Genomic DNA, 14,203 nt, shown 5'->3' with positions numbered 1-14,203 from the left:
TATTTGACTCCGACGCGGAATTTGATTTCCAGACCTCGGTGTGTGACGACGACGACGACCTCGCTTTGCGCGCTCCAATCGTACGGTAACTACCCCCAGGCAGTCTTGTAGAACGGGTTTATGAGTCAACAACCGTCCGCTTGCTGCGTTCCCTGGTCAAGCGGACTGAGGCGGAAATCTACCGTTTTGCGCTCTGGGTCTGTTTCGTTGGGTTTTGGGTTCTGGGTCCTCCGGTCTAGAACTTACCAACGATTGAAGGTTACACATACATTGGGCTTGGGTCCCGTTGGGGCCTATTACTGAGTTTCCAAAAAAAAGTTCCACCCGGGTCTCGAGTCGTGTGCCACTCGCCGCTATTTCACCCAACTCTCGACTCTGATAGAAGCGAATGACCGAGCAGCGGTGCCCGTTGCTCTGGTTGGAGCTGGCTAGGGCTGTGACTGCGAAGAACAACGTCTCGCCTTCCGCGGGTTCAACAACTTACACGAGTAGAGCATATTCGCGCCTCAACCGTACGCTCTCGGCTCCGGGAGGTACATCGGTCAAAGGCTTGCGCTGTGTTTTGGTTGTCCGAATGTAGTACATCGTACCTCTGGGTATCTGCGGGAGGATCAGCTGCAAGTATTCGCTTCGTTTTCCAATACATCTCCAACAACCTCGCGAGTAGAGACACGACGCGCTGATGGTGAAGTTTTTCATTCATTAGCCTCTGTCCAACAAGCAACACATTTGCGTTTTTACTCGCTTGCGTACATGCAAAAGGCTCATTATGTGTGTCTGCGTGGACTTCTGAAGTGATGAGGTTCGACAGAGGTGGGCGTTTGGCGCAGAAGAAGTGGTGCACTTTTTACGTGTTTTGTTTTGCTCGAAACTTTTCCCGCTCAAACACACTCGCGGTGGTGGCCATGTACAATTTTCCCCGTCCCTGTTGGATGTGCTGTGACGGTGGTATGTGCGAGTTAGAGGTTCGCGTCCGTTCGGGCTTTAAACTGCCTGAGGTGCCCGTGAGGCAAAAGGAAAGTAGCGAGTTGCGAATGCGTGAACGCACACCAAAAAAACTGTGTTTGTTGCTCCCCCTGTTCGCGCGAGCTCTGCGCGAGTGTGTTGCACTTTCCCGCATACACAACGTTGCTTCTTGGTGTGTGTGCGTTTGTTTGCCAAGGCAAACCTGCGGATCGCCACACTAACGGTTAGTCCGCGTCAAGGTCATAACGAGGAAGGATCGGTCCGCAACAGCTCACTCTACCCGCGTACGCAGCGTATGTGATATTGAGTCCGCCGAAGCGCGTTCGTACGGAAGGACGACGAAAAAAAACGGATAGGCCGTTGCTATTACTGTGTGCTTTTTTGTGTTGATTTTTTTTTGGTTTGCTGTTTTTGTGTTTGAAGTTATCAATCGTGTTGTATTTCTCAAACCTGTGGTCGCCGTGTCGCTGCATCAAGTGCGACATCTACCGAAGAGTTGACAGCAGTGTTTTTGGTTTTAAAACGACATTTCGAATACCCTCCCAACCTCCTTCTCTTCTCAAACAGCAGTATCGCGGTCCATCAAGCCCCTACAACAACGGGCCACAAAGCCATGCTTACCAAGCGAACAGCACGAAAATGAATCCCGTACCACCGCGGACCCGTAGCAGTGACCTGTTGTGTGTATAGGGTGGCACGACCCAACCGGATCCAGTTTCGTGTGCTCAGGTTGTGGGCCAGACAGACAGTCAGGATCGAGCAGGAATGGTCGTCGGGGGCTCAGCGTAAACCATGAAGCCCATCACGTTCGAATCCATCCGCAACCTGCTGAAGACGAAGAAGAAGCAGAAAGACAAATCGAACATCGATCAAAGCTTCAAGCGGAGCGACTCGTTCAAGCGCATCAGCATCCGGAAGAGCTACCTCGAGCGGGGTCGCAAGCGGAATGCGGCGGCGGTCCTACGCGGCTCCACCAAAAATCTCGTCAACATCAATGAGTTCGAGGATCAGGCGAAGGTCGTCAAGGGCCCGGAGAAGCTAACGACGGGCAACGGACATGGGGTGGAGGGCAGTGCACAGCACAAGGATGCCCTTGAGGTGCCGCACTCGTCCGACCGGACAGGTGCGTCCGGGTCGGCGGCAAAACGATCCTCCCCCCAGGAGCTCACGTTCGAGGAGAAGCTAGAATCGAACGACGCGTCGCTGGATGAGAAGATCCGCGCGCTGCAGGAAATCAACGATCGGTACATCAATGAAAACCGCAACCTGGTGGAGCAGACGTACGAGGTCTCGAAGAAGGTGGAGAAAATTAAGATCAAGAAACCACCGCGACCTTCCAAGCAGACGGTGGCAGGGACGGCACAGCAGCAGCAGCAGCAGCATACATCCATCGCCGCCGCGCCCAGGAAATCGCTCGAAAATGAAGTACAAAATAATGATCTCAGCGGCAGGACGATCGCAGGAGGCTCGGTGAAGTCACCACCCGCACCAGACGCTGCCACGGGCAACGGTGCCGGGCGTGTGAGGAACATTTCGCACGTAAACATCAACGTCAGCTCGGACGCAATCCCGGAGGAGGAGGAAGCGCACGAGGGAAGTGTGCGGGGCGGCAGCAGTAGTTGCCGACTGCCGGAGGACACGGCGGACGATAAGTCGTTCTACAGCATCAGCACGTTCACGATCGAGAGCAACACGCTGACGAACAACGCGGGCAATCATAACAACACGAACGCGTCGTCGAAAAAGTCGTTCCGCAGCAGTTTCAGCACAGCCACCACCAGCACGAGCAAGACGGCGACCAATGAGCTGCCCACGCTGGTGACGATCCGGACGTACTGCGAGCCGAATGCGCTGATGCAGTCCACGACCCATGTCAACGAGCGGTATCTGGAGACGAGCTTTGATACCTGCCCGGACGAGGCGACGCTCAGCCGGGAGCTCCACCATCGGCCGCAGGTAGTGAAGGTGGTAAAGGACACGCCAGTGCCGCCTGGTGGTGGTCCCACGCCCACCAACGGGACGAATCGTAGCGACCGTGCGCGGAGTCCCTCGCGCATACCCCGCATCAACACGCAAACGTTCAAAATGATACGCAGCAAGTCGAGGGACGGCATCGTGATCCGCATCCCGGCAATGGATGGTGGTCAGGGCGGGGAGGTGGATGGGATCGAAAGCGCGGGATCCAAATCGGACGGCGGTGGCGGGCTTAAGGAGCCGGAAGATAATCTGAACCGACAGCTAAGCAACGATTCGGCGCTCGATCTGATCGACGTCGATATTAAGGTGGACGAGAAGGATCTGCGGCACAGCAGCGGGGGCGGTGGCTCGACGCAGAACCTAAACGGCGCGCTGACCGACGGCGGCGGTGGTACGGTGGAGCTAAAGAACCAAAAGAACAAGTACCGGAAGAAGGCGAAAAAGGCATCGGCAAGCAAAACGGGCACGCTGGATGTGGAGGACGCGAACCATACGTTCCAGAGCCACGACAACTTTGAGCTGCAGCGAACGCCGAAGGGTGGCGATGCGAACGGCGGACCCGTTGAACCGAAGTTTATCTTCCCGAGCAAGTACTTCGAGGAGGAGAACAACATCTTCTACGACCAAACGGTGTACGACGAGGCGGAGCTGCCGTCGCCGGAGAACAGCATCCCGTACGCGCTGCGCATCAAGGAGAACCCGTTCACGAAGAACAAAGAGTTCTACTCGATCAACACGGGCCGGATTTGGAAGCAGCTCAATCTCGGGCAGCAGGAGGAAGACTCCATTCTGTCGAACGCCGGACCACGCCTGGTCCCACCGCCGAAGGTTAAGAACGAATCGTTCAAATCAATGTCCTCGCGGGATTCGGGCTTCAGCTTGACGCTTACCAAGCCGAAGAATCTGTTCCGCCGAAAGTCCAAGAAGGCGACACTGCTCCAACGCCGCAAACCGCCCAAGCTGGCCGTCAGCCGGGACGGGTACTTCAAGCGTGTGATGGTGGTGCAGCGCAACTCGTCCAAGCGGAAGAAATCGATGCGCAAGCAGCGCGTCGCCGGGAAGGACATTTTCCGCGAGCTGTACGACGAAAACTGGAGCAAGCTGGGCGATGACTGCAATGGTGGTGAGCTGCCAGTAGCAGCTGCTGCCGCAGGTCCGCTCGAACCGGAGGCGCCCGATTTTGCGCGGGACTTTGAAAACTTTTGCAACGATCGCCGATACAACCAGGAAATCCACGACCTGGAAGCGTTCTACGAGGAGCATCTGAAGCGCTTGCGCCACTACTACATCCAGAAGAAGAAGATGAACGAGGCGGCGATTAAGGAGTTCTATCGGGACTATGGGGCCGGTCGGGCCGCTATTCTTGGGACGCATGGTACAGCGGACGGTGCGGCGGTAGGAGCAACAGGAACGTCAACGCTTAAGGCGGAGGACCAGGACGAAGAGAACGACTACTACGACAATTTCATAGTGACGAAGAATGAAACGATTCGCTTCAAGAACAGTGCCCTGCAGCAGCGGTACTTTCAGCAGACCGATGCCGGGCTGGAATTTGTGTTTCCCCATCCGGACAAGCGCAAAAGCAGTACGGGCGGAACGACCGGCTCCACCGGACAGGGGAAATCAGCGAAGGGAGGAAAATCCGGATCCGGCAGTGCCCACTCGACGACGACCGCTAGTGGTCGGAAGCAACTGTTTCACGAAGTTCGCCCTTACGGAAGCCCTCTGGAATCACTGATGAATGTTGGCGGTGGGTCGCACTATACCGAGGAAGAGTTCCTGCGGGATGACGCCAACCTGTCCGCGAAACGCCCCAACCAAACGTCCGTAAGTGTCGCCCGGTACAAGGAGCCGGGCGCGGCATCTTCCGCGTTCGTGTACAAACGGTCCATTTCGGCACCGTTCGGCGATTCGAACTTCCAGCTCGCGACGGCAGCACCGCCCGGAGAGGACCTGAAGCGCATCCGGTCGGCCGGTGCGATCCAGAACGAAATCTCACTGGCCAGCATCTTCCCGTCGGTGAACGGCGACAAAGCGTTGAGGCATCGGTACATGGGCAAAAACAACGACGGAGAGGATAACGATGAAGAGTTGGACCAGGATGATGATGACGATGACGATGAGGAGGAGGATGAAGAGTTTAGTGAGAATGAGTTCCTGATCAACAGCCTCGGTGACAATCTGTACTGTGTGCGGTGTGACAAGGTGAACAGTGACTGTGAGTGCTTCGAAGAGGCCGGCACGGGGAGTCCACCCAAGCGTAAGGACTCCCAGGGTCGGCTGAGCCGCGGCCGTTTGTTGAAGGTTGGTGGCGCCAAGCGTGTGTTCGATCGAAACGGTGACGAGGTAGTGCTAGTTGGTGAGCAGGGCGATGAAAAGCGCGCTGGAGAGAAGGATGAAGATGAAGAGGACGACGAAGAGGAGGAGGAGGATGAGGAGGTGGACGAAAACGATGAGAACTACTGTGATGTGTTTGATTTTAACGATATCAACATCATACACGTGAACCACAAGAAGAAAGTGAAGCGAAAAAAGTCCAAAAAGCGTACCGTGCGGAAAAACCACTCGACGTTGCGGCGTGGCAGCTACTGGGGTAAGTGAACTCAGGGGGAGGTTTTATTGGCCGTTTTCTGTTGTATGTTGGAATCATAAACGATTAACTGCCATCCAACCAGGGCGATTAAAATGCATTTCATATTTTGCTCACAATAAATCCTGAAGTAAATCAACCATGACACTCCATATCACTCCACGATGGAGTTGAGGAGAAGGAGATTGACACGGACAAACAATAAATCTCGAGCCACACGGGTTGTTTGTCTTGCCTGACGGTGGCCGTGTGACAGTTGAATACTATCGGAGAAGGAGGAGGAGGTTTTCACTCCACGGTTGCCAACTTCCGTTTATGAAACTCATCTGCGCAAATGAAGAAGCCGGCATGAAGATTGCTTAAAAGGTGTACACCATTAGTGTCACTAGGGAACACCCCAAAACCCAACGATCATTAGTGTTTACTTCATCTAGTGGATGTAATAGTTGTTGCTTCTCTCTAGTCACTCGCGTCTGACAAATGATGCCCGGACCCTGGCTGCTGCTCTGTTCTGCAGTCGGAAATGATAAGCCATTTTAGCTACCAGTAAACCAAACAAATGGCTCTTTGCGAAAGGAAATCAATTTAAAGCCACACTTCACGTCTTACTGGCTGGTGTTGGTTTAGTGCCTGCTTGTTGGCTCTGCGTCCAAACTGAATTGGCATTGGGCAGAGCGTTCGTTTTTGTGTGACAAGTGAAGCTTAAAATCGTTGCTGAATTGAGAGAAGGAAACGCACCACATTGCCTGAGGTTTGGCAAGCGGAATGCGCATCCTTCCCCAAGTAAAGTAAACCTCACAGTTCCGTGAGAAGGCCAGCGACGAACACAATGAAGATGGCAGAAAATAAAACGTTGCTGCATGGCTGACAATCGCGCTACAGTCGCCCACCACCCGCTTATCGGTGACAATTCTATAATGATATGAAGCAAAGATGTTGTGCCGTAATATATCCTCTCTGTGGTATCCTCTCTGCACTAATTAGGTGCGCCACAGTGAGGTTCAAAAACAATTAGTGCTATCCGGAGGTCGTGGTAAATATTTATGGACCCGCTTCTCTTTCAACCTTGACTCGCGTGGACGGCAAAGTGTGCAGAGTTTGAACTATTTCTGCTTATATTACATCCAGTTCCAGTTGTGTACGCTCTATGTCACGATGGTGTTTTGTGGACCCAACCACAGCAAATGATGTGGATCCATTTCCTAAATGTTTTGTAGATTGTTGAAATTCCTCGATCTTGGTTATGTAAAAAAAAGCAACCGATTCCTTTCTAAATGTCCGCTTATGTAACCTCTCAGCCTCTACAATACTCCTAAGCCGACACTGTCTTACAGTCTTTTTCGACGTTTTACAAAATATCAACCCTCTTCCCCAACAGGCCACTTAAAGCGCTCACTTCACATAAACTATAATCCATACTCAACTCCGGCCACTCTCATGACCCGGTGATCACATCGGTGTATTAATCCGATCCGATTTTCTCCTATCCGAACGGGCAGGAGTGAGGAGTGCCGGATCCTCGTTAGTCAAGGTCAATGGCGGCAATGGTTGCAGTCTAGCCAAACATGCTCCCCCAGACCACGTTACCATGTGTGTGTGTGTGTGTTGTTCGTGTGGCGAGGTGGTGCAGAAGCAGCAGTACATTTCGATTCGAAACCTTTCCGCCTATGCAGGGGACCGCTGGCACGTGTGGGTGTCCGCGACTACAAGTCCCCGAGGGCTTGTTGCAGCACACACTCACAGGAATCCATCGTTACCGTAAAGCTGCCACGGCAAAAATGGGTGTAGATGCTGTTGTTGTTGTTGTGGTTGTTTTTGTTTTTACGATCCATAAACCTATCAAAGTGCTTGTATTCACATCTTACGCGATTTCAGATAAGCAACGGTGTGTTACTTTCTGCTTAACCATCAACGGTGTCTTGTAGGTAGTGGAGTCAGCCAGGTCAGAAGCACTTAAAAAAACGAACGTCTCGTTTCCGGTCAGCATGCGGGTTAATTTTTTGTTTTGTTTTATCTCTAATGTATCATATCAGACGCGTGTAAGCAGAGTAACTGTTTAGATTAAACTACTCCAAAAATGATGGTGCGAAAGAGTTCGTTTTCCAAATGTTTCCCGTAGTTTCTATAACGTAGGTAGGCTTCTCTGTTGGCCCCCCTGAATGTATGCAAACTAAAGCCCATCTTTTAGCGATTTAAAACCCTCTAAATCGCATCCTATTAGCATCTCGTTAGTGTGCGGGCGTGTTAGGGAGTGTTCCCGTAGAGTGGCATTGATGAGGAATTGGGAGTAAATTCCTATACCGCGCTGCTCTGCTTCACAATCGATCCGATCGGGGCAAGAATTGCGTACGGTTCCTCCAAAAATTTATTCCTCTGCGTGTTGCAAAAGGTTGATGAATTCTTTCGAGGAGTGGCACACGATTTATGGATTTAGATCCACCAACTGCTGCTGCTGCGGCTGCCAAAGATGGATAGCGCTTAATAAAACTCGTACCAGAGCATCGGGCCCGAGTGGCGGGGCCCGATGAATCATCATAAACTATTCGCCATTGGGGCAAATGGCAAAACCTACTCCCTTCCTGCCTTCTGGAAGCCCGCGGCGGGGCTGCGCGTTGAATACGTCACGGCTTTCCTTCCCGTGCCGATGTCGATGGCGGTGTGACGCACGCGTCTTTCGCAACCGCCGCTTGCCAGAACTGTCGGAACCGTTGCGATCCGGTTTTTGCAAATGAAATGAGTTCTCGCCACTGCTGTGTACCGGGCGCATAAGTATTGTCCTGCCATAATTTCATACCCCTCCAGGAAAGGAAAGGAGCGTAGCGGGAGAGAGAGTGAGACACAACCCCCGACGAGCGTGTGGAGGTGGCGTGTATTTGCATGTCCCGTCAAGAATAATCGCGTGCAGAACTGAAGGTTTATGTGCGCCCAGTACTCCCGAAGTCCCGGGTCCAATTCGATTCAAATATCGAGTGTGTGTGGTGTGTTCCCGTGGGGTTGAGGGCGGGTGCAGTTTAAAGCCAACGGGCCGTAACCCGTAAGGTGTCGATGATTGATTGCTCGACACACGGTGTCAAAACGCGATGCGAATGGGATGAAATATTACGTGCCAGAGTTTGTGGGGCTTCAAGTGATATAAAACGGCACAATAAAAAGACTTTCCACCTTTCTCCTCTTTTTTTATTTGCCGATCGCGTCCAGCTGAAATGATCTAAATAGCAGGCTTAAAAGGGAATTGAAAAGATCACCAACGAGGTCTCGTTTTGGTGTGGAGTCTGTGGAATTACTGATGGCTAGAATGAACTCCAAAAACGTAATGCTTCCAGCGCTTCAGTTGTTCCGAAATTCTAACTTGTCTCCTCTTATCCAAATAGCCGCTAATACACCTCCGGACAAGCTGGACAACGTTTTGGACGAATGTTCATGGTAACGGTTTTTATTACGATCATTAAGCTTTGATTTGCACAACACTCCCATTTGACGGGGGTTGCTTTTTGGGTTGCCGATACATTGATGCCGTTTGATGCTGCTAACTGCGACACGGTTGACCAATTGAAAACCTTTTTTTGAGGAGGGCAATCGTGGGAGATCACACCAACCAGCTCTCTGGACAGTTGAAACAGAATGGCCAGTACCAGGTGTCACAGGAATTTAGTGGCGGAACTTTAGTTGATGTTTTTTTTTCTTTTTTGGCGCTGCTTGGGAATGATTCCGGGCCAGTGCTTCAAGTTTGGACCACTTCCCACCTGGAGCTTCTCGTTTCGGGTCGGCGGAGTTTGTGTTGTTATAGGGCCGCGCGTGAAGTTAGGATAGAACCGATTACTTCTCGGCCGTTACCCTTTGCCGTTTTTGGAAGTGTACAATGTGTGTGTGTTTGTGCTCCAGTTCGGGGTGTAATTTGAGCGTTTCTTCGATTTTCTTGCGTGACGTTTTAGACTCTGGGCCCCGTTCAGGATAGAAGAAGAAGCACACAAAGATGGGGGGCGATGAGGGGCTGCTTACGTAAGATGTTATTTTTGGATGCAACAACCACCAGCCAAGGGACAACTGAGGCTGCCGGAGCACAAATAATGGGACTTGTGTGTGCTGCAGCTGGCTGTGCCTTTCCGACGGTGGACCACGACAGGCGGACGAACACGGTAGTAATTATGCCGCCGGGAATTAGTTCGCATTGCACAACGCTCCGTTGCAAGTGCGGCGCGGTTGCAAGCTTACTCTGCGTGAGTGCGACAGGCAAATGATGCTTAAATGTGTCCTAGCGAGGAAGAGCGCGACTTGGCTTGTCTTCTCACCGTTGCATGTTTGACAAATCGTTTTTGTGTACTGGCAACGGTCAGACCTTGTCAACTACCTACACGCACACCGTGTTTCGCGCGTTTCGGGTGACCATTTGTTTGAGCTTCTATTTCTTCACGATGGTCAAATTGAATTACGATCATTTTCGTTTCGCAAACACTGGGCAAAAGCTGTACAGCTGGCGCGAGGCAGCAGCGCGCAAGGTCGTGAAGGTTGCCCCTTTTTTGGTACATGCTAAAATATATCTCGCCGTTTTTTGTAAAATCTTACATGCCGTGAAGAAGCGTCAATTGAACGGTGGGAGGAAGATGTCTTCTTTTTGCGTGAGTGTGTTTTTTTTCTATTGCAATACATTGAGGGCATTCTCACGCCATACTTCCTCATCGGAACGAGGTAAACTTCATTAGCTGGTTGGAAATAATAGTTATCTAGCAGTAAGTAAATTTTTAATGTTCTACCACTAGACGAGAGGGGTTGCGTGTGGTTAGGTGGTTTGCAAATTTGCAGCCGCCGCAGCGAAGGTTGGATTATAATGGTGTGGTAATGATGGTGTGGTGCTTTGCTCATCCCTTCCCTGTTTGCTTATGAATGTTTTATAACATTCGCTTCCACCGACTCCCGCGCGCATCTTCATTAATTGTATCAAGATGCAGGAGAGGAACCTGCATTTTGAGTTGGAAGACAAAGTTCATCCAAAATGGTCATTTACCAGAGATCTTCTGGCTGGCTGGCCAGTGCAAGTAACCTTCAATTGTGTTCGCTTAAAAGAATGAAAAACTCTCCGCCCATCATCGGGTTGCGCGTTTCGTCTGTGCGTGGAACGCTTGCTGCGTTCAATTAGATGCAGACGATGTGTTGTGTTGTATACCCGGTTGCTGCGTCCCCCATTGTGGTGTAAACATTCTAAACCCCGAGAACTAGCTCTCGTTTTACACTCGTCCCATCCCGAGAGGAGAGAATAAATGAACGAGTGGTCCGCGTGTGGAGTTGTGCGCGGGCGAAACCCCGCCACCAACAACATGGCATCATCCGTGCACAACCCTGGGAGCTTCCAATCAGGGAAGCGTGTGGTGGTGATGCGTTGGAGAGCAGGGGGAACCCTTCCGTGCACGGAATGGGTGTGCAATTAGCGAACATTAAAAATGCCAATAAACAGCCACAACGGTGTGCGATCTCAATTTCCCTTCGCATGACAAAACAATGCGCGCGGTGTAGCGTGTGTGGGGCTGAGGTGAATTTAGCACAGCAAAAAGCAGCGATTGCATCTTCCCCTAGAGAGGGAGGCTTTGTACAGGGTGGAACATCCCCACGCATCGTTTAGAGATATTGGCGGCGGTGGTGGTGGTGGTGGAGCGGTTGTCTGGTCATCTGGTGTGTACAGACCGGGCATTGAATTACGATCGGCTCGGACACCACTACCACCGCGCACCGCTGTTTGCTGCAACCGTTATAAGTGCAGTCTGGACAGGGTCTCGCGGCAGCAGGACGTCATCAACTCAGCGGAGCGCCCCTTACTATGCATAAACTCGCTCATTACTAGGGCACCTCCGGCGTAAAACCCTCAACAGAATGCGTTCCGCGTGTAGAAAGATCAAGTAGCAGAAGTTGGTTTGCTTCAGATGCCTCTTAGAACAGTTGTGTAAGACCAAGTCGTCAGAAGCTGTAGGTTTTCTATATAATTTTATAATACCTTTTTTAGTCAAGGTTACGTGTGTTTGGTGCAGTTCCAACGCAGCTGTGGGCCGTTCGAGCCGATCGATCAATGGTCGAACTATTGTCCTGCAATCGTGATTCGTCTGCTTTGGACGGCCGCCTCTTCCAATCGCTACGCTGCCGTTCCGTTCAAAAATTAATAACATGTAGACTTTAATCAAGGTTCGTCGCCTGTGCGCTTCCGAAGAGTTACGTTACAAAGAACGGTACGTTGGACGGTGCAAGCGAGAACGTACTCTCTCAACGGTAGCTACAGCCCCGCAACCAGACACATACACACACAGACAGACCGTTAGTCAACTGGAGTAAGTGACCTCCGCAGGGGGATGCTGTGCAATGAGTTGCAAATTATTGTTCACCTACATGGACGATCGCTACCTGCCATGACCATGGGCATTTGGAAAGTAGTTCGACCGGCGGCGGCATCTTGTGTATCTTTAACGAACAAAAAAAAACGATCGATTGCTTCATATTTGCTCCCAAAAAAAATGAAGCCACGATGCTGTCGAAAAGATCGCTTCCAAAAGCAGTTCAGCAGGACTAGGCTGGGCTTAAATTGGAGTAACTATGAGCCGTACACACGCGATGCTCTTCACGTGCAGCAGAGCCGCGCACTAGTTACACCCGTACACGTACCAAAAGGGCTCGCGCCTCATCTGCCTACCCCCGCTCGCCTTCGCGGGCGGCCAAAATCGCGGACGGAAATAGTGGTCAAATTTAGCGTGGAAATTAGAAATCAACTTCCCATTAGGCTTTACCACGGTGGCCATGAATTCCCGTTGCTACTGCTGCTACCACTGCTCGATCGGTTTCGTTCCCACCGGAAAAAAAGCTTCGTTCGGTTTGATGATATAGCTCAATCCCATTTCACAGGGTTCCGGATCGAGTGCCAGGAATTGCTTCGTGTAGTAGGACTAACCAACATAAAATGAAACAAATCTTCCAGCACGTGTATGTGTGTGTGTGCGCTGGATGTGGGTAACCATGGTCACTTTCGAAAAAAAAAACCGCCATCACCATTGGGAGATGATTCCGATCAGAAGTCGGTCGATGCCGCCGCCGCCACAGTATTGGTGCTGCTCCGTTGCCGCCATACGAATGCGCTCCAATTAGCATGCAGTGCATTACTTGTGAGAGTCAAATTTTCGCAAGCCTCGCGCCGCTACCGATGAGAAGTTGCGCTTTCTCGCGCACCAAACACACATATCTCGCGCGCAACACTGCATCCGCGCGCACATCCCATTACCTTTTTTTCTCTTTCGGTTTGCGTTACCTTGTCGAGCAGCGGCGAGATGGAGCGGCACTCAATATTATTTATGGTCCAACAGTTAGAGGAAAAAAACGAGCAAGCAAATAAATGAAGTGTGCAGTGTTATGATTTATGAACGCTGGTATGCTAATGTCACACGATGCTTCAGTCGCAAAGCGAGATGCTGCGATCAGTAGTGATGTTGGTCCGGTTGGTCCGTGGGTGGCGAATGTTTTGTAGAAAAATCGAACCTTCCACCAACGATTGAAAGGGGATGCGGCGATCGGCACCGGATGGGGTCACAATTTGGCACAAAGTGGTCATTTGCTGTTTCGGAGGTTATAATTCGTACCTTTGCGCATATTTTGATTATATGTTTTGAAACATTTTGGAACCAGTTGAGCACATTGGTCACGTTCAGAGTGCTTCTGATTGATTCTTGATGCATCCCACGGAAGGTCAAAGGCATAAGACGTATGTAGAGTAGAGTGTTGTGGTGAGTGATGATATAAAGCATCAACAAAGTTGGGAAGGCAAAAGCCTAAAAACAGAACAAAAAGATCCTAATTAAATAATATTTTCATTTCCAAACCAGAGGCTTGATATTAATTTTGCTCTCATTTTTTCTTCTTCCCCATTTTCAGGCGACATTACCCAAAAAGGATACGAAAAGAAGCGAACAAGACTCTTGCAGCCATATTTGTCCAAAAATGTGCAGCACGGTAAGTTAACAGCTCTGTGATGTGTATAACCACCGCTTTAGTTGCTCGACTACAGTAATCGGTAGATGGTGTAATGTTTTTAACATGCGTAATCATACGAGGACACAAAATAACAATAATAACATTAAAGGCCCTAAAACAAACAACCAACAAAAACATTTAGGAAGAGCGAGTGAGGGCTATGATTTACTACTCTTTCCGTTTGCAAACGACTCACGGCATGTACGTAAGCGTGTATGTCCGTGGAGTGCGTAGGAGACTTACTAAACTGCCGTCAATTAGCACGGTCACAAAACATGGCACAAATTTACACCAACCCCAAAAAGTTCGCTCCCACTCGAGCACTCGATTAATCAAACAACAGGAAAATAGTTGCTTAAACGTTAGCAAAACGTACGGCAAACATCGTGTCAGGGTCTTCAGTCCAGCAATGTTGCAATATTATTTTAGCAATAAGGCGATGGCACATACTTATTTGTTGGTATTTTTTCCACTTTCTCACAATTTGTAGCAAAAAAAAAAACAAGAACACCAGAAACACATTTTTACTTTTCTCTTTTAAAGCGGCTGATAATACTCGCCACCACCACTGTGTGCATTGCTGTCTAATGACTTAATGGTCGCCGGAATGTGCCGCGTGAACGTAAAGTCAACCCAATTCACTGCTGACCTTATCGCGCCCCCCGTTAGACG

The 14,203-nt window shown here is 50.6% G+C and overlaps 1 protein-coding gene across 15 annotated transcripts in view; it reads left to right on the top strand.

The window, feature by feature from the left end:
* The window catches only part of LOC1270605 (disco-interacting protein 2), a 199,555-nt gene that overhangs the window by 163,199 nt on the left and 22,153 nt on the right, over nucleotides 1–14,203 (top strand). For 5 of the 15 annotated variants that reach the window (XM_061653297.1, XM_061653293.1, XM_061653295.1 and 2 more), the window contains exons 1-2: nucleotides 1,201–5,536; nucleotides 13,433–13,510. The exons of 1 other annotated variant lie outside the window; for it this stretch is intronic. In XM_061653297.1, coding sequence (XP_061509281.1) covers nucleotides 1,759–5,536; nucleotides 13,433–13,510 — 3,856 coding nt within the window. In that variant the 5' untranslated portion in view covers nucleotides 1,201–1,758. Of the gene's footprint in view, nucleotides 1–1,199; nucleotides 5,537–13,432; nucleotides 13,511–14,203 lie in introns of those variants that run through there. 9 more of the 15 variants (XM_061653303.1, XM_061653302.1, XM_061653301.1 and 6 more) reach the window with 3 other exon arrangements.

Source organism: Anopheles gambiae, chromosome 3, assembly GCF_943734735.2.
Source record: "Anopheles gambiae chromosome 3, idAnoGambNW_F1_1, whole genome shotgun sequence".
Classification (NCBI taxonomy): Eukaryota; Metazoa; Arthropoda; class Insecta; order Diptera; family Culicidae; genus Anopheles; species Anopheles gambiae.
The sequence above is the reverse complement of the archived record's forward strand: the minus strand, read 5'-3'. Positions and strand labels throughout refer to the sequence as shown.